Here is a 26,324-nt window from a genome sequence, read left to right as displayed (position 1 = left end):
GCGTTTAGCGGCGTTTTTCCCCGTTTTTCTGCATTTGTATTTTTTTGTGGTTTTTTTGGGTCACTGTGGAGTTTACTTCTTTGCTTCAGAAATTATACCCCATGTCACTTCCTTTGTGCTTCACCGCATTTCCAAAGCCCCATAGATGTCTATCACAGCACTCCCTAACTGCACCTGCAGCTATTGCATGTATTGGAAAATATAGAAAACCAACATACATAGGGCTTTTGCCATGCTTCATAACAGTTTCAAAAAGGCATCACAATAGCATCAAAAACACATAAAAAATGCATGTTAAATGTACTTTAATTTGTATTACTAATCAACACAAGTGTAAACAAGTCCTTAGTATAACCAAAGGCAAAACCTTTTTTGGATAGAGTGGAGAAGGATTAGAACCCCAATCAGTTTTTAGTGCATGTTAGCCAATAAGCTGTTAATTTCATCTTGTTCAATAAAACTTTGACAAACAATCTGGAAGCTGATTGGTTTCTCTGCAGAGCTGTACCAGATTTTCCACTCTTCAGTTTTAGTAAATCAACCCCACTTTGTTTGTCAGTGTTCCCTCCCCTAATGTGTTTGCCACCAGGCCTTGCTGTAGGTTTGACAGCTGACATCTTGCTATATGCTGTATGTGTGTGTGTATACCGTATATTAATAGTAAGTAATTTTGAATCACATGTTACTAATAAAATAATATAATTTGCCTATACAATGAAAACATCTCTTTTTTCTCTAGTTAACTTCCCACCAAATATGGTTAACATTCATGTGAAGCACCCACCTGAGGCCTCTGTACAGTTTCATCAGGTGTCCCGGGTTGAAAGTTCTTCATCTATCCAGAAAAAAGATAGTCAGATAGGGCAGACACATGTTTCCTACCACGGTTTACAGAAGCATCAGCTGCCCCATGTCGTATACCAACATCAGCAGACAGTACCCCATGTGTATCCAGTTTCAGCTAAAACACAGCTTGGCCGCTGTTTTCAGGAAACCACTGGAACACAGGTAAGACTTTCTTCTTAGTATCTGGGATGACATTCCCAAAGATTTCACACGTATGGAACCAAATATAGATTTGTCACAGTTGTGTATAAAGAGACATTATTGAGAGTTGTGCTAAAATGTAATTTTAGATCAGTGTAGGATGTAGTCACAGAATGAAACTAACACAACTGACCTAAACGAAGTCATGTCTAAATGCAGGCGCTGTCACAGAGGTTGCACCTAAGCCCTCTGAGCACTCAATGAACCACAGAGACTCACTTAGGTGGCTTTGCAGGTGATCCAGTTTTTTACAAAGTATGTGAAAGAGGTTTCCTTGTTGCTTATTACAGTCAGTTGAATTATTTCTATTATGTTCAATTCTGCACTCTGAAATCATTAGGGACTGGTATTACTGAACAATGACAATTACATTTTCTGGATTGGAAGCCCCAACCTTTGCATATGAAACCACATTACCCACATTCAGTTATCAATATCAGAGAGTAATGTCTAACTTGCATAAAACAAAATAAAAACCTTGTTCACGTAGCTGTCTCTCTTTCCCAGCAGCTTGCCAGTGATTCAGCTGCTGGGAACAAAGTGAGATGGGCTTGGCACCTTCATGCCACTGCTTTGAGCTTACACAGGGCTAAAGTGAGAGTGCTGGGCCAATCACCAAGCAATAATGATGTCACTTGAAAAGTCAGTGCTTCACAGAAGCCCCAAAAACACAAAAAATAGGTATGCACATACAGTGTACAACACTTTCTCAGTACTCCTAAAAGGGGTGTAAATGTCCATGGGTCCATACACATATAAAGTCCAGTATAAAGAAAAACGTGGATGATGTTACATAGTTACATACTTGGTAAGGTTGCATAAAGACATAAGTCCATCCAGTTCAAGCTGTGTGGGTGTGTGTGCTCATGTGAAACATCATATCCCATATCCCTGTATATTGTGTTCACCAAGATGCCCATCCACGAGTCTTTTGATACTATCAATACTTCCTGCTGACACCATCGGTGGAGGAAGTGAGTTCCACATTCTTACCGCCCTGACATTGAAAAAACCCCTACACAGTTTAAGGTTAAACCTCTTCTCCTCCAACTTCATTAACCTCCCTAGCAATATTCCTGAGTGTAGCTCGGGGTAAAATTTCAGTACCAAAAGCGGTAACCCCGAGCTACGCTCGGGCTTATAATGCGGCGCTGCATAGGGATTCCCTGCAGAGCTTACCATGTCCTTCGCTCCCACGATGTGTCCCCTGCAGCGTCCCCGGCCATCTCCTCCGGCCGATGCCGGCATCCGGCTTCTGTGTTCCGGTCCCTGTGATGTCGGGACGTACGGGCGCCGACACCGGCGGGAAATTTGAAAATTTTAAAAAATGTCATTTTTTTCTAAACAAATTTTACATAGTAAAACATTGCTGTTTCAACCCATTTCACATACATTTTGTCCCGAGTGCTTTGTCCTGTCCCCTGTCTGCATTTTGACTGTTCTTTCTGCCTGGAAACCTAGAGAAGTCCATGGCGTCCAAAAAGCGTCCCTTTAGGTCAAAAGCGGGTTTAGATCAGCTAGAGAACAGCGATAGTAAATCAGAACCACTTGCAGAATTGAGTGATAATGATTCGTGGGGAAATTCATCATCAGACACTGAAAACGATTTTGCGACTTTGCTCAGTGATGTGCGAACTTGGCGCTATATTTCAAATTTCTTTTGGTTTGATTATATTATTGAATTAAATGTATTATTATTATATTATTATTTTTTATGATTATTTATTAAATTATAATTTATGATTTCGTGTTTCAAATTTTATCATACCCGGGATGTTTAATAGACTCTTGTTCGGATAGATTTCAGTGAGTTATTCCTAAATATTACAGCCTACAATAAAAAAGCGACATATTTCCATGCAAAATAATGGTACCGCTTTCAGCACCAAAAATCTGAAATAATCATACAGCTAGGGAGGTTAAGTAGCCCCATATCTTCTTATACTCCCTGAGACTGAATAGTTTATTTCCTATGCTTGAGTCACCATTAAGATACTTGTATATCGCGATCATATCTCCTCTCAAGCCTCTCTTCTCCAAGGAGAATAAGTTTAGTGTCTGTATTCATTCCTCATAACTAACGTCCTCCAGTCCCCTTATTAACTTTGTTGCCCTTCTCTGGACTCTCTCTAATTCCAGCACATCCTTCCTGAGGATTGGTGACCAGAACTGGACAGCATACTCCAGATATTGCCAAACTAGAGTTTTGTAAAGCGGCAGGATTATAGTTTTATCTCTTGAGTAAATACCCTTTTTTATGCATGTTAGTATTCTGCCAGCTTTGGTTGCTGCAGCTTGACATTGCATGCCGTTGCTGAGTCTGTTGTCCACAAGGACCCCCAAATCTTTTTCCATCCTGGATTCCCCCAGAGGTTCATTCCCAAACGAGTATCTAGCATTCATATTTTTAGCCACCAAGTGCATTACTTTACATTTTTTAACAATAATCCTCATTTGTCATGTAGTTGCCCACACTTTTATTTTATTGTTTCTATATCACGCTGTGAAGTTATTACTCTACTTAGCTTTGTATCGTCAGCAAACACTGAGATTGAACTATTTATACCGTCCTATATATCATTTATGAATAAATTAAACAGAATTGGTTCCAGGACAGAGCCCTGAGGTACCCCACTTACCATTCCAGACCAGTCAGAGTATACACTACTTATCACCACCCTTTGAACTAATTATACCGTCCTATATATCATTTATGAATAAATTAAACAGAATTGGTTCCAGGACAGAGCCCTGAGGTACCCCACTTACCATTCCAGACCAGTCAGAATATACACTACTTATCACCACCCTTTGTACATGCCCCTCTGATCAATTTTCAGTCCATGTACAAACCCTATGGTCCATGCCTACAGACTTCAATTTGTAAATTAAGCGTTTATGGGAGATGTAAGGGTCCACGAATCTCCTGAAGCTCCTGAAAAAAGATCTGGGATGGGTCTCCTCAAAGGTGTATGTAAAGAAGCACAAGAACAGGGCGCTGGAGTTAGTGGAATCTAAAGAGCAATTTATTAAACAAGAGACACTTAGGCTACGTTCACACTAGCCTTGTGTGCAGGCGGCAGAGAGGCGTTTGGGAAGCGTTTTTACCGCTTCCCAAATGCCTCTGCCAATTCTGCACATTACAGCACATGGTGCTGTTCTAACAGGAGCGTTTGCGTCGCGTCACGTTGCGTCGCGGCAAAACGGACGCCTCTGGTCGAGTCAGGAGGCTTTGAAGCCTCCTATTCTCGTCTATGGTGCCGCTCCGCAAACGCCCAGCCGGCGTTTGCGGTGCGGTTGCGACGCGGTTGCGGGGTGTTTGCGGAGCGGTAACACCACTCAAATGCAATATAGGCGTTTGTGGGGCGTTATTAACGCTCGGCAAACGCCTAGCAACCGCCGCTAAACCGCGCATGCGGCGTTTGCGGAGCGTTTGCCGAGCGTTAAAAACGCTCCGCAAACACCGGACCAACGCTTGCCAAACGCTATAGGGGCGTTTGGCAAGCGTTGGCAAAACAGCCTAGTGTGAACGAGCCCTTACAGTGTAAATTCTCTAAATACAGCACAGAGTGGCAACCAAATGTAGAACATAGGGCAGGTTCTCATCTGACAGGCCGATCAATCAGCTTCATGCCATTGGCACCACAGCCACTGGGAAGCAGACAAGTCGGCAGCATCTACTGCTCCAAGCAAGACAGCAAACTGTCAAGTGGAAGGGTGACATCAGGTGGTCTATGGGCCGCAATGTGCTTAAGAGGCATCACCCCTTTGTCAACCAGCTTATGGTCTACCATTGGCTGCTACTCTGTGCTGGATTTAGAGAATTTACACTGTAAATGTGCTTTGTTTAATGAAGTTTTGCTCTTTTGATTCCTCTAACTCCAGTGTCATTTTCCTCACAGGGAGATCACATTTCTAAACAGGGAATCACATGCTCCTCCTACCTGGAAGTACAAGTATTCAACTGTACTATCATTAGGTAGAGTGATCAGACTAGAGGGGGGTGGGGGGGAATTGGTTTGTGCTGCTGTGCCCCTGGGTAAAGCAACAGTTCACTTTAAGGAAATTAATAATATCTACTATGCAGTCTTTACTTTTGGAGAAATGTATGGCGCAGCAAAAGTTAGAGGATGAAAGTAGTTGCAGCAATTGGCACCAAATGTTGCCTAGTACTGGTATTCTATATAACAGGTCACAAAATATTTGGATTTTTTTTTTTCCCTTACATTTTTGTGTTTCATATTGCATTATGCAACAACAGTTTGTTAAATCACAAAAATACATGTCTTTTTGCTATAATGTAGAATGAGCCCAGTACAGCATACAGATAAATATGCACTACATAGTGCACGGGTTGATTTAAAGCATAGAGAATATTTTGCAGAGATCAGATCCTATCTTTCACCTTGCATTTCTTCAAAATCCACACATTATTTTTTAATACAGATAGTATTTATTCTCTGTCAAGTGAAAGCTGAAATCAGCTGCAAAAGGAGGGCCTGTTCTGTAGACTGTAGACTGGTATCATTGGGGAGCAGGGGAACTAGTGAAGTGGTCCTACAGGCAGGGGAAGATGAATGTCACCATTGTGATTATTAACACTAGTAGGTCAATGGGTTCACAGGAAGTAGGTTGGTATGCTTAGAAGAGTGCACCAATTTCCCCAGAGCTTAGTAAATGTGGTAAATTTGCTGATTTCCATCACCCAATTATGTGAAAGCAAAAATTATTTTATTCTCTTTTCCTTGCACTTGATTGGGTATTCTTTACAAAGTAAAGCTTCATCACACATACATTTAATAAAAAAAAGAGTACAACTGCATTGGGAAAGTGCATAGTCTATTTTCCATTAGTAAATCAACTGCAGTGCAATTGCTTGTTCTCTCAATTGTCCATGTCTTGACCAGATCCCGATTCCTTTTCTCTTTCATGGCCTTCTATAATCATTTAGTTTTGGGCTTCTGTTCCTCTCTCTTTTTACCCATTACTTGATCAGTTCTCTCGCTACCTCCTTACTCTCCTTTCTTCCTAGTCAGCTCCTACTCTATTCCTTCTCTGCCTCAGCCTTCTCCACCTCTTCCAACGTTCCATTGCCATTAATGCATACCAATGTTGTTAAACACTGTGAAGCTGTCCACACATGGCTCAGTTACATGGCTGAACAAAAAAAAAAAACAAGCTGATTCCCCCTTCCACACATTCGAGGTGGATGCAGGAATCTTCCCTGCTGTGTCGTATTCTGACAGCAGAGGAGCTAGCTGGACGACTCTGCTATCACAATACTTCAATCAGCGCTGCAGCCTATTATCTGCAAGGCTGATTAAACTGAAGGTTTCCAGCAAGCCTGTTCATTAAAAATCAATTAGTAGCGTGACTGAACAAGACTGGCCATAGATGGATGGGTATTTGGCTGGTCCCTGCTGAACTGGCCAAAGTTCGATCCATCTATGGCTAGCTTGAGTCCAGAAAATATTCCGTCTAAATTAACCACTTCAATACTGGACACTTTCACCACCTTCCTGTCCAAGCCAATTATCAGCTTTCAGCTCTGTCACACTTTGCTTGACAATTGCGCAGTCATGCAACACTGTACCCAAACTAAATTTCCAGCATTTTGTTCACACGAATATAGCTTTCTTTTTGTATAATTGAATCACCACTGGGTTTTTTACTTTTTGTTAATTAAAAAAACAAAACAAGAACGAAAAAACCCCCCCAAAAAACAAATTTTTCTTCAATTCTGTTATAGAATTTTGCAAATAAATAATCACTCTTCATAAATTTAGACCAAAATATATTCTGCTACATTTATTTGGTAAAAATAACCCAAATAAGTGTATATTTTCTAGTCCGTAGGATAGTTATAGAGTCCACAAACTATGGGATATATATCTGGAAATTGATCAATCCTGATTTTACTGATGGCCTCTCTTTTTTTGAGGCCTAAAAATGCCAGGGCAGTACAAATATCCCATAAATAACCCCTTTTTGAAATGTAGACAGTCCAAGGTATTTAGTAAGAGGCATGGCAAGTTTTTTTGAAGTTGTAATTTTTTGTCACAATCTTTTGGTAAATGAAGAAATTATAAACATTTTTTTTTCACAGTTTGTACATACTGTCACCAGTGCAGTACAGTGTTATATAACTAGTGACGGTGATCAGGTACACTGACTAGTTACAGTATGTAAAACTAAAAAAAATTAATAATTGTAACACTGTACTGCTCTGGGGAGGTGATCAGGATTTTTCACCTGAATTTCATTGTTATAAGCAATCATTTTTACTGAATGAAATTGATTCATTCAGTGTGTTTTTTTTTGATTAGCTGTGATTGGCCACATCTAATCACATGGTACAGATGGGCTGTGATTTGCCCAGTCTGTACCATGTGATCACTGTGACCAATCACAGCGAGCAACACAATAGTACGCAATGGATGGCATGAAAGTCATCCATTGTGTACAATTGTCATGTGATCTGCTGTGATTGGTCACAGAGATCACATGGTACAACCCAGTAGAGTGATCAGTCATCTGCTGGATCCGGTGGACACAGTGAATGACAGATCGTGCCGCAGCATGACATGTGAGGCCCGCACGAGGCACGTTCTGTGGAGGATGTCCTATAACATCCACCCGGAACGAGAGAGCTCCTTCCCAGGCCGGAATGTTAAGCAGTATTGAACCCAAAACTAAAAATGTTATATATTGCAACTTACAAATCATTAGATGTGGTGGCTGCATCCATTTTTTTTCTTTGGCTGTCTTTCCCTTGTTTTTACCTTCTGATCTGAGACATAGTGAGACACACCTTTGAATCAATGAACACAGGAGACACAACAGACAGAAGTAGTGTCAGTCGGGGGGCGCGAATGGGAGTGTTAAATGTATTAGCAGATTTAAAACAGTAACTAATTAAATCCAAACTCCAGCTCACACTTTATATTCAGTTAAGCAAACAGTTTTTTTTCCTTTTGGGATAAAGGTTTTACATGAATAAATAAAATCTGGTCATTTTAAACACCCCTCTCTGGTGTTTAAATGGTTTGTCTCATTCATGTAAACAGATACATTCTGCTGGAGAGCTGGAGTTTTTGAAAAACAACATACTTGCTGGCATGGTCACCAGATGAAAATATAAGAAAGAACACCTAAAGAAAGTAACTAATGCAGCCATCACATCTAAGAATTCGTAAGCTGCAGTATAATAAATGTTTGCTTTTGGGTTTATTCCTGCTTTAACCTGCTCATCAATAGGCACACATTTGCTAGTGTATTTCTTAAAACTTGACTCCACACAACCAGCTAAATACATAGTTCCCATACATATATGTGTACTGTTTTATCTGCCTCATAATTTGCTTTTCTGTCTTGTCTGCCAAACATCCCTATAAAACTATGTAGCGGGTCCTTGACTTCCACTGCAGTTAAACTAAACAGTACATATGGTTCAGGAAATGCACCCCAAATTTACACATTGGAAAATGAAGGAGCAGAAGCACACTGAGGAGTCTCCACTCTGCTCCCTTCTCCTGTCAGTGAATTTTCTGTGTTAGACTGGCATAATACTAACGTATTATGCTCTTAACTTGCAGGGGGAATATTTTTTTCAATGACCTTTACTACTGCTTTAAGCTACCAGACCTAAGGTTCTTATGGAAATAAGATGAATGTTCCCAGGGAAGGAACAGGTCTGGAAATATGCAAGCTCCTGAGTAAGCTGTAAAATGCATTGCCATGGCCTCTTTCTTTTTTCCTCTTCCCTCTGCATAGGTAACAACATGAATTTTTGGGCAAGCAGAGTAAAGGATGACAGAGACACATATTAGAGGGCATTTGGATCAAACAAAACTGGCAAGGAAGGCAAAAACTAATGAGTAGGTTATTGCAAATTAGTTGTTAAGGTGTTGTTTCCTTTTACCTTGTGGACATAGGCGCTGACCCATGGACCTTATGATAAATACAGCCCTGGGAAAGGTGCCTGTGCAATTATTTTCCCAGAGGTCTGCTGCTTTTAGATGGTCCTCTTACAATGGTAATCCATAGCATTTATATATCTAATATGCTGCAGATATTAGCTGTCAACAAGGAACAATTTTCTTGTTTTGTTAGCTTGAAAATGATGATGGAGATTCATTACTTTTTTATTTATTCTTGAGTAAAAAGAGAGTTAAATACTTAATATAGACAAATAGATGAATTCCTCGGGACCTCTTTATTAAAATTTCTGGCATAGCACTACAAATCTTCATCCAGTTTTCCTAGGAAAATGATGCTCATCTGTGGAGTCCAGTGACAAGCATTAGTTTTCATTGAAAGTCATGGATTCTGTATACACCTGCACATTTGTAAAAGTGTTCTCCAGTTTGGGAAGGAGTCAAACACAGCCAATTCTTTAGGTTTGTAGAACTAATTCATGCAAGAGACCTTCCTGGCTAAAATGTCCCAACAACTGCCAATGCATTCTATTATCTATCTTGCTTTTGTGAGTCTAGTTAGACACTTTGGGGTTGATTAACTAAAACTGGAGAGTGCAAAATCTGGTGCAGCTGTGCATGGTAGCCAATCAGCTTCTAACTTCAGCTTTTTCAAAGCTTTGACAAAAAACCTGAAGGCTAACTGGTCTCTAGGTAGAGCTGCCCCAGATTTTGCACTTTCCAGTTTTAGTTAATCGGACTCTTTGTGTCTTAATCGTACAGTGCAGGACCTCTTCTGCCTTAATAAACTCTAAAGCCTTGCTTACACTTGCTTCAAAATATGGTATTTGACCCGTGTTTCTGAAGCATTCTGAATGCCAGACTAAAGCAGTTATCAGTAAATAAAATGGTTACCTTACAGTCCTGTACACACTGTGGAGTTTGCTTCTTTGTTTCACTTTGCTTCAGATATTAAACCCCATGCGTGTTTCACCGCATTTCCAAAGCCCCCATAGATATCTATCAGAGCACTCCCTAACTGCACCTGCAGTGGTAGAGGGACCCTTTAGGGTTAGCTTCACTTTGTATTGCATGTATGGGAAAATATAGAAAATAAACACACACAGGGCTTTTGCCATGCTTCATTACACTTTCAAAAAGCATCACAAAAGCATCAAAAGCAAATACAAAATGATTGTTAAAGGTACTTTAATGTGTGTTTTCTAATCAACGCAAGTGTAAATGAGCCCTTAACATAGAGCAGTGGTCTCCAAACTGTGGCCCAGGGGATGGATGCAGCCCTTTGCTTGCTTTTATCCGGCCCTTGGGGCATTATTCCCTCCATCATCAGAAACAGTGGGGCATAGTTCCCGTCACTGACACCAACAATGGGGCACAATTCCTTCCAGTAACACAAATAATGGGGCATTATTCCTCCCACGGACACCAATGATGGGGCACTATTCCTTCCACTGATAACAATAATGGGGCATTATGCCTCCCACTGAAACCAATGATAGGGCACTATTCCTCCCACTGAAACTAATGATAGGGCACTATTCCTCCTACTGACACCAATGATGGGGCACTATACCTCCCACTGACACCAGTGATGGGGAACTATTCCTCCCACTGATGCCAGCAACGGAACACTATTCCTCCCACTAACACCAACAATGGGAAACTATTCCTCCCATTGATACCAGTGATGGGGCACTGTATCTCCCGATAATAACAATGATGAGGCATTGTTTATTCCCACTGATGCCAGGACATTTTCTTCTCCCACTGGCCATAGTCCAGCCCCCCTAAAGTCTGAAGGACAGTAAATTGGCCCTTCGTTTATAAAGTTTGGAGACCCCTGGCATAGAGTATAACTGAAGGCTGTTTTTGAGATTTATGTTTAAGATTTCGGTCTTTGTCGGGTTAATTTTCAGGTTCGACAGGTCTCCGTACTCCCTCAATGCTTTCATTAAATTTGGAAGTGATGTTCTAGGGTTTCCAACATAAAACATCAGGTCGTCCGCATAGGCCGCTACCTTATGTTCTCTATCACCTATCCTTATTCCTTTTATGTCTATGTTCTTTCTAATCATGGACAGTAAGGGCTCCAGTGATAACACGTATAGCAGTGGGGACAATGGGCATCCCTGTCTTGTACCATTTGACATCTTAAAGTACTCTGATCTTCCTCCATTTACCATTATGGTAGCGGTAGGTCCTCTGTACAACTCTCCAATCCACCCTCTCATTCTATCTCCCACTCCCAACGCTTCCAGAGTGTCCATCATAAAACCCCAACTCACTCTGTCGAATGCCTTCTCAGCATCTATCGACATCAGTATCATTGGGGTTTTCCCTTTTTGCCCTCCTGAATAAGCAACAGTGATCTCAGAGCATTATCTCTACCCTCTCTTCCCGAGACAAACCCCACCTGGTCTCCATGTACCCACTCCGGCATCAGCTCTTTCAGTCTATTTGCCAGAACCTTTGCATATATTTTAGTGTCTACATTCAGCAGCGCTATGGGACGATAACTCGCACATTGTGAGGGATCTTTATCTTCTTTCTGTATCAATACTATATTCGCCTGTAAAGACTCTCCCCTTATCTTCATCCCATTCCCCATGCGTTCATATAAATCTTCATTTTGGGAATTAAAATCTCTTTATATTTTTTATAGTATTTGGCCGTATATCCATCCGGACCTGGGCTTTTCCCTCCCGCCATGCTTTCTAATGCTGATTTTATTTCCTCTGTGGTTACTTCTGCCTCTAGAGAGTCCAGTTGTGTTTCGCTTAGTTTCGGTAGGCCTGCCTCCTCTAGGTATATCTTTCTTTTCTCTCTATTTACTGTTTCCGTTGTCCTAAACGTGTCCTGAGGTATGATATTATACAACTCATTGTAATACTCTTTAAATATTCTAGCAATATCCTTGGTTGAGTGTACAAATTCCCCCTTGGGGTTTCTTATTTTCTCAATATAATTTCTATTTTTCTTCTTTCCTAAAGTTCTCATTAAATACTTTCCCGGCCTATCTCCCCATCTGTACCTTTCACTTGTTATTTTATTAAAGACTCTTCTTTTTTCCTCCTCCATTACATTCTCTAATTCTTCTTTCTTCTTTATTAACCTCTGCATTATCTCCTTAGTTCTTTCCCTTTTATGCACCTGTTCAAGATCATATATTTCATTTAATAATCTATTTATCTTTTCTCTCCTTTCTTTTTTCTTTTTTGCCCCCATTGCAATAAGTAGGCCTCTGATGTAAGCTTTATGTGCTTCCCACACCGTTGCAACCGACACATCCTCTGTTTCATTCTCATCAAAAAACCATTCAATTTCTCTCTCAATCCTTTGACCAATCTCTTCCTCCATGAGAAGTGCCTCATTCAACCGCCATACATAACCTTCTCTCCCTTCTCTACCCCATCTTAACTTCATAGCAACTGGGGCATGATCCGACAGGGTGCTTCCTTCAATTTTCACTTCTACCACCCACTCTATCACTCGATGTTCTACTAATATGTAATCTAGTCTAGAATAAGTCTCATGAACGTGCGAAAAGAAAGTATAATCTCTCTCCTTCATAGTCCTAATTCTCCAGATGTCCACCAACTGACACTCATGCATCAATTTCTTTAACATTCTCAAGGATTTGTTTTCCTCCCTCCTCACAGAGGAAGTGGTATCTATCCGTGGGTCCATGCAGATGTTAAAGTCTCCCGCTACTATCATACACCCACTTTTAAAATCCATCAATCTCTTCAGCACTTCTCTCATAAACCTCTCTGGTCTCTTATTTGGGCTGTATATATTTGCTATTGTACACTCAATTCCCTGTAGTTTACCTCTCAAAAATAAAAACCTCCCCTCCGGATCCGTTAATCTCTCCTCCACCTCGAACCTTATATTCTTTGCGAAGCCTATAGCAACTTCTTTTGCTCTTTTAGTTGGTGAATCCGCATAGAACCATGTTGGAAAATGTCTAGTCTTCAGTCTAACCTTTGACTCTATCTCTAGATGTGTTTCCTGCAAGAATACCACTGAGGATTTTCTATGTTGAAGTTCTTTAAATAACCTGAATCTCTTTCCTGGGCAGCTTAACCCTTTTACATTATAGGTTATATATTGGATTTCTTCCATCTTACTCTTTTCCTTCCGTCTCCCTCTTCCTCCTTCCCTTCCTCTTTCTTATTGCTATAGAGTGTTTTTATCCCTCTACCCTTTTCTCTCTCCCTCTCCCTCCCCCCCTCTCCCAATACTCCCCCCATTCCCTTTCCTCTCCCCCCCCCTCCCCCTCCCACACCACCTCTCCCCCCCTCCCTCCCCCCTCTTTTTAGGCCTTTACTTTGCCTAACCATCATTTGTGGAAGTAGCATCCACCTTTGACTTAAACCTTAGGGCTTCACTCTTCCCATGGACAGCCTCCCCTCCATCCAGATCCCCCCCTTGACCCCCTCTCTACTCATCTTTCTATAAGAGGAAAAAGGAGTCAAGCTGGAGGGACAAGGGGGAAAAAAAAAAAGTATAACTGAAGGCAAAACTTTTTTTAGTTTTGGATGGAGTGGAGAGGGATTAGAACCCCTATCCGTTTTTATTGCTGCTTGTGCCCCATTAAGGATTTAATTTATCCTGTTTACCATTATCATTTAAAGTGAAAGTAATGAAACTCCCACATTTTGGGTTGCCCCAGAAAAGTAATAGAGGGGAAATCTTCCAATGGGGACACTAGTTCTGGTGACTTGGGGGTCCCCAAGGATTTCCCTTAATTTGCAGGGATTTTCTCTCACTTTTAGCTATGGCACAGGAAGTGAAGGGAAATCTCTGGAATGGGACGCAGCGACAAAAAAAAATGTGTCAGGGGTTATAACCCTCCCTTGCTCTAGCCGAAAAAGTTTTGCCTGTAGTTCTACTTTAACTGCGTTCCCACCACCCTATAGTAGAACTACCGCTACAGAGCAGCAGGGCTGCGCAAAATCATATATATATATATATATATATATATATATATATATATATACGCGATTTGCATTTCCAGGTAGGGATGTTAATCACCGTGTCCCAGCTGTAAACAACACAGGTCTTTCTCCTGCCAGCAAGGACATGCTGCTTTGTATTTCTCTGCACAGCAGAGAAATACAAAGCAGCATGTCTCCCTAGTAAAACACACACAGCACATAATGTTAAGTCCTCATGCACACTGGATGTTTTGATAACACTGTTAACTGTGTAAAGTCACGTTAAAAACATTTATTTATTTCAGGTACTTATATAGCTTCGTCAATTTACGCAGCGCTTTACATACATATATTGTACATTCACATTAGTCCCTGACCCTCAAGGGGTATACAATCTAAAGTTCCAAACTCACATTCATACATATACATAGGGCCAATTTAGACAGGAGCCAATTAACCTTCCAGCATGTCTTTGGAGTGTGGGAGGAAACCAGAGTACCCAGAGGAAACCCACGCAGTCACAGGGAGAACATGCACACTCCAGGCAGGTGGTCCCAGGGTTGGGATTCGAACCAGCAACCCTAGTACTGGCAGGCTGAAGTGCTAACCATTTAGCCACTGTGCTGCCCATGAGTTTTTCAGCTTTTTTTAGCATGTTTGTATTGGTGTTTAGCGGTTTTTGCAGTTTTGTCCACGTTATTCCACGTTTGCGGTTTTTAGTACTTTTTTTTTACCAAAAAAAACTGGGGGGGGGGGGGGGAGGTAGAAAAACATCCATAAATGCTGGATATAAAAATCTCCTCTAGAAACCCACTAATCATTGTTTTTTTTCCAGCCAAAAAACGTTGATTATAGTCTATGTGTACATGGACACATAGGATAACATGCTGGGGGGTTTACTTGTAGAAAAAACGTCAGAAGCCAAAAACAGCCGCTGTAAAAACGTCAAGTGTGCATGAGGACTAAACTGCACACAGTTAACCCTTTAATCGCCCCAGATGTTAACTCCTTCCTGCCCAATGTCATTATCACAGTGTCAGTTCTTTTTATTAGCACTGATCACTGTATTAGTGTCATTGGGATGTCAGTGGCAGTTAAGTCAGTTCTCACCCAGTGTCAGAATGCCTGCTGCAGTACCGATATAAGTCGCTGATCTCCTCCATTACTAGTATAAAAAAATTCAAAATTCCAGTATACATACCACCATTTGTAGACGCTATAACTTTCATGTAAACCAATTATTTTACAGAATACATTTTGGTCTAAATTTATGAAGAAATTTGATTCTTAAAATTTTTTTTATTTGATATATTTTATAGCAAAAAGTAAAAAATATTTTTTTTTTTTCAAAATTGTCGATCTATGTTTGTTTATAACACTATATAGTTTAAAACTGCATAGGTGATCAAATACCTCTGAAAGAAAGCTCTATTTGTGGGAAAAAATGGACATAAATTTCATTTATGTACAGCGTTGCATGACTGAGCAATTGTCAGTTAAAGTAACGTAGTGCCGTGTCACAAAAAGTGGCCTGGTCAGGAAGGGGAGTAAATCCTCTGGAGAACAAGTGGTTAAAGAGTAACTCCACTTTTGTTGAGAAAAATACATTCCCCTCTGGGTGATTGATGTACATTACAGGGATTGTTAACAAACTTTGTCCTACCTTTTGTGATTCTAAAGATATAGCTGTTTGTATCCATGTGCAGAGTGAACATGCATGGGAGTGGTTTTATAATTATCAATCAGCTGCTGTACCTGCAGGACTCTAATGAGGAAAATTAGCAAGGTCTGCATCCCTTTTGACAGAATTTTTTTTGGGTGTATCTCAACAAAAATGATATTTTTGTTGCAGGGGATGCCAAAATGTGCTTTTTTTCTTAGTGCAGACTTCTGGGAAAATCAGTGAGCAAGTCACACAAGCAGCAAATTACATTTTCAGGGGGGCATCCTGTACACCATCTGTGTACAGAGCGTCTGTAGGTTGCCATATTGCATTGCATTTCACAGAATATGACAATGCTGCAAATTGAAAAGGAAAGGTAATTTTTAATAGAATTCAATTACAGTATAATTGAGTCGCAATTGTATACTATATATATATAAATATATATATATATATATAATTGTTTCAAATTTTTTTTCCCATGAAAAAATAGTTTATTATTTTCAGTTCAAATTCTTCAGTCTACTCTCCGGTTTCTTTTAACACAACAATAGAATCAATAAACCTAGATCAGTTCAACTTTAGTAAACACTGTGGGGACAGTCAGTAATGTTGCTTTATGCACTGCATCCTGCATGGGCACTCCCCTTTGCACTTTGTGCAACGCGTGTAGTTAGAATCAGTCTATTACGATTGTTAAGATCTGTGTGAATAATATGAGCAATACATATATCCTCACCAGAAAGACACAGTTTCATTGGTACCATTGGTATCTGATCTGATATTAGGATTTGAATGCAGACCATCAGATGTTATATTTTGCCCTACCAATGGACATGCTGCTTGTTGTTGTGTAAGCTTTAGCACCTATCCCAGTATTTTTTGCCCAGCCATACCAATACAAATGTGGATTAAAGATTACAGTAAACAAGTCTAATTCATTGATTGAGAGAATAGCCATAAATAATACCATTAGTGGGGCCATTTTCTGTACTTTTTCACTTTGCAGTCATCACCTTTAATGTATGACTGAACAAAATGATTACTCAGTTTTGTAGAGAATTCTAAGGAAAACAGGATCAAAATTTTATTTATGGATATATACAGTATATACAGTATATTGCCAAAAGTATTGGGACGCCTGTCTTTACGCGCACATGAACTTTAATGGCATCACAGTGCAGGCCAGTCACGTTCCTCCACCCCAGACTCGCTCATCCATGTCTTTATGGACCTTGTTTTGTGCACTGGTGGGAGCATGAAATTGTCCAAAATGTCTTAGTACGCTGACACCTTAAGAGTTCCCTTCATCGAAACTAAGGGGCCAATCCCAACCCTTGAAAAACAACCCCACACCATAATCCCCCCTCCACCGAACTTTACACTTGGCACAACGCAGTCAGGCAAGTACCGTTCTCCTAGCAACCACCAAACCCAGACATGTTCATCGGATTGCCAGACAGAGAAGCATGATTCGTCACTCCAGAGAACACGTCTCTACTGCTACTCTCCAGTGGCGGCGTGCTTTACACCACTGCATCCGACGCTTTCCATTGCACTTGGTGATGTAAGGCTTGGATGCAGCTGCTCGGCCATGGAAACCCATTTCATGAAGCTCTCTATGCACTGATGTTGTGCTAATCTGAAGGCCACACGAAGTTTGGAGGTCTCAAACTTTTGACTCTGCAGACATTTGGCGACTTCTGTGCTCTGTGTGCTTCAGCATGCGCTGACCCCGCTATGTCATTTTACGTGGCCTACCACTTCGTGGCTAAGTTGCTGTTTTTCCCAGTTGCTTCCATTTTGTTATAGTACCACTAACAGTTGACTGTGGAATAATTAGTAACAAGGAAATTTCACAGATGGACTTGCACAGGTGGCAACCTATCACTTTACCACGCTTGAATTCACTGAGCTCCTGAGAGCAACCCAATGATTTAGAGGGGTGTTCCAATACTTTTGGCAATATAGTGTTTTTTTCCCCCCCTTTAATAGTTTTTCTCCCTGTGCTTTGTGCATCCTCTAGACTCTTTAGTATTAAATTGCTAAAAGCAAATAGCCTGTTTCCTTTACAAGGGAAGTTGCACTTTGCAAGGGAATTTTCCTCAGAGCTTCATGAATGAGGGGAAGTTTTGATTTGACTTCCAAAATCTTGTTTTGTTTAATTTTCTTGCTCCTAATTAGGTATTTTTTGCAGAGTAAAATTTCACCACATTTGCTAATCTCTGGCAAAATCCCTTGCAATATGCAATTTCTTTTGCAATATGAAAAGCCTATTAGCATTTAGTAAATCACCCTCTTTGTATGAGTTTCCTGTGAATGTGTGCATGCTTTGTGACTGCTTTAATGAAGTGACTATATTGGAACACGCACTGTGCATTGGTACGGTTGTGTTACATTCCACCTCTGGAGGGCACAAGCAACGTTTACAAAGATGATGGTGAATTGGGTATGCATTGTCACCCTAAGAATGAAAATGGAATGCCTTCAAATACACTGTATCAGAGCACCACAAACCAAAAGCGCTATTGTATTTACTTTTTAATATTCAAATGAAACACCCCATCTATCCATGTCTCAATGCTCATTCTGCTTTGAAGAACACTCGGCTTGCATTTCTGGCTTTGGCCATCTTGAGTAAGGGCAGATGATTCATGTAGCATTTACTTCCTGGTAATTCATCTGCCCTTAGCTCAGGTATACATGTAGGGGGGTGTGCTTAGCTAAGAAAGTCCCTCCTGCCCTCCTGAAGACTCCTGAGTTGTATGCCATCATTTGCCTAGTCCTGAAAACCTGGAAGTAACTTAACACATGTAAAAACAGTTTAAAACAAGTAAATATGTTTACTTTCCTATCTATTTACTAATACCAGCAGCATAAGGATTCAAAAAAGTCACTGCTGATTGAGAGAAGGAAGTTCTGCTTTAGGATCACCAGATGTGTTTTAACTAAAAGCAGGACATTTAAAAAGGATTAAACTTTTTGACTTCACAGGTAAATGTGCAGCAATATATTTTGTTGTTAAGTGTTCAGGTCTAGATGCACTTTAATATATTCATATTTGTATATTTTATAATCTTATATTGACAGCTTCTGTATGTCTCTGAATCAGTGTTAAATATATTATTATCTATATCAGGGGTGGCGAGAGCCGCGTGCGGCTCCCAGCCAAAATGAATGCGGCTCTTTGCCTCTTATCATATTTTGTATACTGTGGCTCTTTGCCAAGTTTCATGTTTCTCTTATTTTTACCTGTTCCTCTATCCAGCGGCACGCTGTCTTCCGGCTTCTGTAGTGTGGGCACTGGGCATGACAGCCGGGTGCCAAGTGCGTATGCGCAAGAAGCGGTGCTTTTTGTGAATGGTAAGGCGGTACCTGGGACACATGACAGATCCCAGAAGCCGCCGGACCAATCACAAAGCGCAAGTGCTTCTCGCTCATGCGCACTGGGCACCCGGCTGTCATGCCGAGCGCCATTACAGAAGCTGGGAAGACAGCGCGTGGCTGGATCGAGGAACAGGTAAGATCAAACAAAAACTCTGCTGAAGTAAGAGCGGGTACCTGTCAAATTCAGGTACCCGCTCCCCACCTCCCCAAAGGTCAGCAGTCATCTGTACTGTCCGCAGTCTCTGGTCATCCCTGTGCTGTCCGCAGTCTCTGGTCATCTCCTGTACTGTGTCTGCAGTCCATTAGTTCAGAATTTTTTTTTGTATACTTGTGTGTTAGAGTGTGAGAGAGAAGGGAGAGAGAGAGAGACAGGTGCCACAGCAACCTCCAGGGTAGTTGATGTGTTAACTCTGGCTAAGTTGCATTTGATGTGTGTGTTGAGGGTGGACACTTACCTTGAAATGAACACATTGTTGTTTTGTAAGGGGAAGAAAGTGTTATGGTGAATAATATGGTTTTAATTATGTGTTTTTGTGTGAGTGTTTGTCTGTTTTGGCAGGTCACTGCGTGGTGTGGCTCTCTGACTTTCACAGTTTAAAATTTTGGCTCTTTGTGTCTAACTTGTTCGCCACCCCTGATCTATATAGTACCAATAATCTTAATAATAATAATGCTGCTACTAGACTAGTACACCGTACTAACCGATCTGTGACTGCTGCCCCTCTCTGCCAATCTCTTCACTGGCTTTCACTAGCCCAAAATATAAAATTCATAATACTAACCACAACATACAAGGCCATCCACATCATCATCCCCAGCTACATCACCAACCTCATTTGCAGATATCGCCCAAACCATCCTCTTCGTTCCTCTCTGCTCCTCTCAAGACCTCCTGCTCTCCAGTTCCCTTGTTACCGCCTCCCATGCTCTCCTCCAGGACTTCTGCAGAGCCTCTCCAATCCTCTGAAACTCCCCGCCCCAGTATGTCCGGTTAGCTCCTACCCTATCTGACTTTAGAAGATTCTTGAAAACTCATTTATTCGGGGAAGCCTACCCCAGCTCCACCTAAGACCTGGTCTTGAGTCACCTCTATCAGATCATCCCCTGCAGCTATTACCTTTTTTACCTCCTCCTCCTCCCTTTAGATTGTAAGCTCCAATTCCTTCTGTATCAAACTGTGTTGTAATTGTACTTTTCCCCTTTATATTGTAAATTGCTGCATAAAATGGTGGCACTATATAAATCCTGTATAATAATAATAGCATTAATAAAAATATCTTCTACATCAATAGTAAAAAGATATGGAGTAGATTTTTGGAAATCAAAATTGTACATCACTGTTAAAAATACTGGAACTATGTAGATCATATTATTAACAATAACAATGAAAATATCTTCTGCATCATTGGTGAAGAAATCTTGTGCCATACATCCAGCTCAGTGTCTAGCAGTATAAGTGAATAAAATACTTATATTTTCTGAAAGATTATGACTTATTCTGGCATAGGAAAGGTTTGCAGATTTGTCCTCCTAACACCTGGGACTACATAAAGCATCACTTAGTTGCCAACAAAGACACTTGATACACAAGCTCCTGTGTGCTATTGCTCTGAAATGTGCTTTTCATAGAACACCCTCCCTGTCTCTTGAGCTCAGTGTTAGCGCTGTTGACATTGCTCTTGGAATGAATGACTCAGCTATTTTAACTAATCAACTTGGCTGTGATGTAAGATCTTTTATCATAAAAACCACAGTTCTTTTTATTCATGAAAGGTTGGTAACTATAAGGTTCAGGGGCTCCTCAGTGTACACAAACTATGGGGTTTGAACTTTTGAGTAGTGGAGGTCCTAAATAATGGAAATTCACTAAGGGCCAATTCACACCAGTGCGTTGATCTGTGTTTTAGCGCAGTTGTAAAACGCAGGTCAGCGAAAGGACATCTGAAAAACAAGCATTTCCAATGTGCCCTATGCAAACCATAACTCTGCTTTGACCTGTGTTGCGGTATAACGCAACATGCATTTTAGCACAATGCAACGTATGTAAGCGGATGCAAGCAGATGTAAGTGGATGTCAACACAATGCGCAGGGTATCCTGTGAAAATGTAGTACGCTTTAACATGTGCTAAAATGCCAACTCACATCAAAATGGATGTCAATGGATGTCAGCGCGCAATTTAAATGGATGAAAATGTCCATCCATTTTCCAGCCATTTTAGCGCAAGTCCTTGTGAATTGGCCCTAAAACTGTCTTAATTTTTGACTGTTTCTGCCAGAATTCAATACGTGCATTTAACTGCTAGTTTATTATGCACACCTTTCAAGTATTAGTTAGGATCCCATTTTCCTTCAAAACTAAATTTCTTATAGCATGGCTTTAGCAAGGAACTAAGAACACTCCTAAAGGATTTTTCTGTGTGTACTCTTAATGACTCTGTTCCTTTGTCTTCATATTTTTTAGCCTGGGACCCTCTTGTCCCCCCTCGTTCTAAAGGCGAGACTGTTTTGAGTTTTGGAGAATATGCAAGTCACTTTCATATATCAGAACCAATGTGAGATGATGCACATAGTGGGGTTTATTCACTAAAGCTGGAATGCAAAATCAGACTCACTTTTGCATAGAAACCAATCAGCTTTAAAGATTTTATTGCCAAAGCTTAATTAAACAAGCTGAGGGTAGAAGCTTATGGGTTTCTATGTAGAAGTGAGCCTGATTTTGCATTCTCCAGCTTTAGTAAATAAACCCCTTTGTGGCATGGTACATTATCTTGCTAGATGTAGCCATTGTACAACAGACTGTGGCCATAAAAATATACTCATTGTGAGAATTAATACCGAAGTATGTAGTGTTGTTTATAGTTTAATTATCTACATTATTTCAGAAATAAGGAGTCCCCCCCCCAGGCCCTGTTCCCGGGACACAGGACAAATAGAGCAAATGGATTTTTTTTAAACCGCTCCAGACTCTACCTAAAGTAGGGCAGGGAACAGAATTGATTGACAGAGGAGTAAGGTGGTCAACTGCATCTCTCTGTGTTAGTACCTGTTGTACATGAAACATGGTGTCAGAAGTGACTTGAATCAATGAAACATGGTGTCAGAAGTGACTTGAATCAGGACTGAGCCTCTTGTTTGGAGCACAGCAGCTTTGGGAAACACAGGTTTGTGAACTACAGCCTGAGACTGTGGATTTTCTGATATTTGATAGCTCAGAGGCTTACTGACAATATGGCTGCCATGAATTGCATACCTCCCCCAGAGGGGATGACAATGAGTGGGGATTGAAGCAGCAATTGGGAATCTTTCAGAGCTGAATTTGAAGATTATTCTCTGGCTACAGGCTTGAATGAGAAATCTGCAGTAGTGCAGACAGCAACTCTGAGAAGAATCATGGGCAGTGAATGCAGGCATGTGTATAAACCTGGGGCGGACTGACCATTTGGAAACTCGGGCACTGCCCGAGGGCCCAGGGTCAGTAGGGGGCCCCATGAGATGCCCCTGGTACCTTTTTCATAGACTTTTTTGAGTTTGGGCAAGGACACAGGGGCCCCATGATCCCCTATTGCCCGGGGGCCCCATGAGTTGTCAGTCCGCCCCTGGTATAAACACAATCTGTCCCTCAGAGCAGATCAGCAACACAATGTTACAGCCATTTTAAATGCACTGGAAGCTTATTTCAAACCTACTAAAAATGTCATTTATGAAAGGTATGTGTTTGGATGCTGCAAACAAGAAGAGGGAGAATCTTTTGATAACTTTGTTACACGCTTGAGAGAAAAGGCAGCAACTTGTGAATATGGCACACTCAGAGATGAATTGATAAGGGACACAATTGTTGTTGGTATATCCAGCGAGAGCACACGCAGGCAGCTCCTAAGGGAACATGAGTTCACTCTACACACAGCCATTGAGACATGCCATACAGCAGAGCTCACTGACAGACGTCTGAAAGTTATGGAACAGGACAGACAGCAGACCGACAGCATAAACATTGCAATGCAGCATGGCAACATAAACAAACTTCAGCAACGCCGCCTGATTAGCACAAATACTGCCAACCCTACAGCTTGCAAATACTGTGGGACTGTGCATCAAAGAATTAAAGCAGTGTCCAGCTTATGGGAATTCTTGTAAGTCTTGTGGAAGAACAAACCATTTTGCTAACGTTTGCCTGTCAAGTAAACGACAGCCATCAATAGGCAAATTACACAATGTGGAGAACACATCCGCATATGAGGAAGAGACACACACCACTGAAGTTATATACAGCAGTGAATTGATCGGCGCTGTGCAATCCAGAGGAAAGAAATGGTTTGTAACTTTACATTTAAATAATAAGCCCCAATCCTGTCAGCTCGGTTCAGGAGCAACTTGTGATGTAATGTGTTTAAGAGACAAAATGGTGTTAGCACCAGAAGCACGTCTACTGCCAAGTGACACCAAGTTAAAGTTATACTCCGGTGCGATAATGAAATCTCTAGGGCTCTTCAAGACAGAATGTGCCATACGTGGACTAACACACAAGCTGGAGTTTGAAATTATGGAAGCCTGCCAAAAGCCACTGTTGTCTGGCTCAACATGTGAGCGTCTAGGGCTGATACGTTTCTCCGTCCCTGCAGAGCTTAATGTGATGGACAATCTATTCAAGGGGCCCTTGACAAAACAACTGCTGCTAAAGGAATTTAGTGATGTGTTTACTGGGCCAGTAGAATCTATACCAGGGGAAGTTCATTTTGACCTTGATGTGAGTGTCCCTCCAGTCCAATGTGCACCACGCAATGTGCCGGTGGCATTAAAACAGGCAGTTAAGGCACAGCTTGACCAGTATGAGGCCAATGGACACTTGGCACCAGTGACTGACCCAACTGACTGGATAAGTAACATGGTGATTGTAAGGAAGCCAAATAAGCTACGAATATGCATAGATCCAAAATTCTTAAATATGGCACTGAGACGATCTCACTACATCATGCCAACTCTCAAGGATGTTTTTTACAAGCTGCCTAAGGCACGTCTGTTCACGCTTGTTGACGACCTGGATGCAGTTCTGTTGTTCAACATGATTCTTCACACCAGCAGCTTGTGTTGTCTTCATTCCTGTACATGAAACACCTGTCACCATAATGTGTTACCTTCACTATTATATAAATTATTAGTTTTCATATTCTAAAATGTCTGACAGTAAAATGACACATTTGTGGCCTAAAATATTTAACGCCTCGTTTAGATCTCGTGTAGTGGGAAACAGCACGCCTGCTTGAGATTTACACCCATTTCCACGTCACACTTAGGGCAGCCCATTCACTTTAAAGGACTACCTAAAGTGCGCTTGTCGCCAAAAACAAGCTCCTGCTGCTTTTTACATGACAAGCCTTACACGATTTTTTAAATGCATGTTATGCCTCTATTGCCATGCAATTCTGTCAGATGACAATTGCATCAAAATGATAGGAATTAGAATAATGGCATCCAAATGTGCGTTACATGTTTCGCCATGATTTGGAATGGCAGGCAGGGTTGCAGCACTTCTGCCGACTGTTCCAAATCACCAAGTGTGAACGGAGCCAAAGGCAGGACTCCAGGCAAATGGAAAACACTGATGAAATACATATATTGGAGCTGTTTTACCTGCCATAGGATTAGTATTTCTGTTCATCCAGTCCTGAGATTTTCACGCTGCCACACAGCACAGTTCTGCAACAACACAAAATACTTCACTGAGCCCCCTTTGTTCAGGTGGGGGGGAGAAGAGCAGGGGCAGAAAGGAGATTATTTAATACCTTTGGGGTGCAGACAAAGTAATCTTCTACAATACAGTTCCCAATGATTAAATTAATGTTGTGGCCTCTTCTGTATCAGTCAGTCAGGGCAGGTCGGGACTGTACTTGTTGGGGAATGTGACACTGCAGATTACTCCACCTGCACCCCAAAGGCATTAACTAATTTAATTTTTTTCCCCTGCTGAAGAAATGGGGCCCCAAGAAGTTTATTTTCATTACTTGTTTTGCCCTCTGTAAAGCAATCCACAATGGATTTCATTTTAAAGGCTGTTTGACAGGCGGTAATGACCCCTGAGTTAATACTTAAAAACCTGCATCACCATACTGCAACTGAATGTATTGTATGTGGTTGAGGGACAGCCCTATTCAGTGGAATGGGTTGCATTCAGCGGCTGAACACAACAGGGGGATAATTTTTTTCATGCCATGATGCAAAGCATCGCAGCCTCAGCATGTGCATACCCCCACTGACTTTGCAGCTTTTGCCTTGTCCACTTCCACAGCTTTTGCCTGTGCATTATCCCCTCTTAACCCTTGCACTCTGTACGTTACCCACTCCTGACCCCTATGCTCTATGTGTTACACACTCCAGACCCCCACACTGTATGTGATACAAACTCCTGACCCCTGCACTCTATGTGTTACCCACTTCTGACCCCTACACTCTATGTATTACCCACTCCTAACCCCTGCACTTTGTACATTACACACTTCTAACCCCTGAACTCTGTTACCTACCCACTCCTGCACTGTGTACATTACCCATTCCTTACCCCCGCACTCTACATTGACCACTGCACTATGTACGTTACCCATTCCTGACCTCTGCACTCTGTACATTACCCACTCCTCACCCCTGAACTCTCTTAACCCCTGCACTCTGTGCACCCCTGCACTCTTTACATTATCCACTCCTGACCCCTGAACACTCCTAACCCCTGCACGCTATACATTACATATTCCTGACACCTACATTGTGTACATTATATACACCTGATACGTGCACTCTGAATGTTACATACTCCAGATACCTGCACTTTGTATGTTACATACTTTTGACCCCTGTGCTTTGTACAGGCTTTTAACCCCTCCCATTGTTAGTGCAAATTTGCCACACCAGAATTTCTTAAAAATGAAAGTGGCTGCAGGCTGGAGGAGGGCTGGTTGGGCTCAGGCCCTGGCCTTGTAAGGTAGGCTGTACAGGACCCCATGATTTCTAATGTCAGCTCTGCTCCCCTCTGGGCTTTGACAACTTAAGGCTTCACAGCTGGGTGCCCACTTCACATGCATAAGCTACGCTGCTCATTGTGAATGGTCCCGTATTCTTCTGGGGCCTGCCATGTGCCCCCAAAGATTGTGGGGGGAAGTTAAATTTCCACTTCTGATCGCCTAGGGAGTCAGAGCGGAGGTGGGATCTGGTACTTGTCAAAGTCAGGAACCCCCCCCCCCAAAAAAAAAGAATAAGTGCCATTTCACAAACGAGCTTGGAGGAGGCCCGAGGAGGCCTTAAAGCAGAGCTTCCTCTTTTCGGTGGAGTTCTACTTTGACCCAACATTCATCAAACATTCA

The 26,324-nt window shown here is 41.5% G+C and overlaps 1 protein-coding gene across 6 annotated transcripts in view; it reads left to right on the top strand.

Annotated features, from left to right (window-relative positions):
• LTBP1 (latent transforming growth factor beta binding protein 1) overlaps positions 1–26,324 on the top strand; it is a 496,680-nt gene that overhangs the window by 292,570 nt on the left and 177,786 nt on the right. For all 6 annotated transcript variants that reach the window (XM_089690181.1, XM_089690179.1, XM_089690180.1 and 3 more), the window contains one exon: positions 740–1,008. In XM_089690181.1, coding sequence (XP_089546307.1) covers positions 740–1,008 — 269 coding nt within the window. The remainder of the gene's footprint in view (positions 1–739; positions 1,009–26,324) is intronic.

Source organism: Staurois parvus, unplaced genomic scaffold (assembly GCF_062004578.1).
Source record: "Staurois parvus isolate SC_StPar_1 unplaced genomic scaffold, SC_StPar_1.0 ptg000520l, whole genome shotgun sequence".
NCBI classification, from domain to species: Eukaryota; Metazoa; Chordata; class Amphibia; order Anura; family Ranidae; genus Staurois; species Staurois parvus.
The sequence above is the reverse complement of the archived record's forward strand: the minus strand, read 5'-3'. Positions and strand labels throughout refer to the sequence as shown.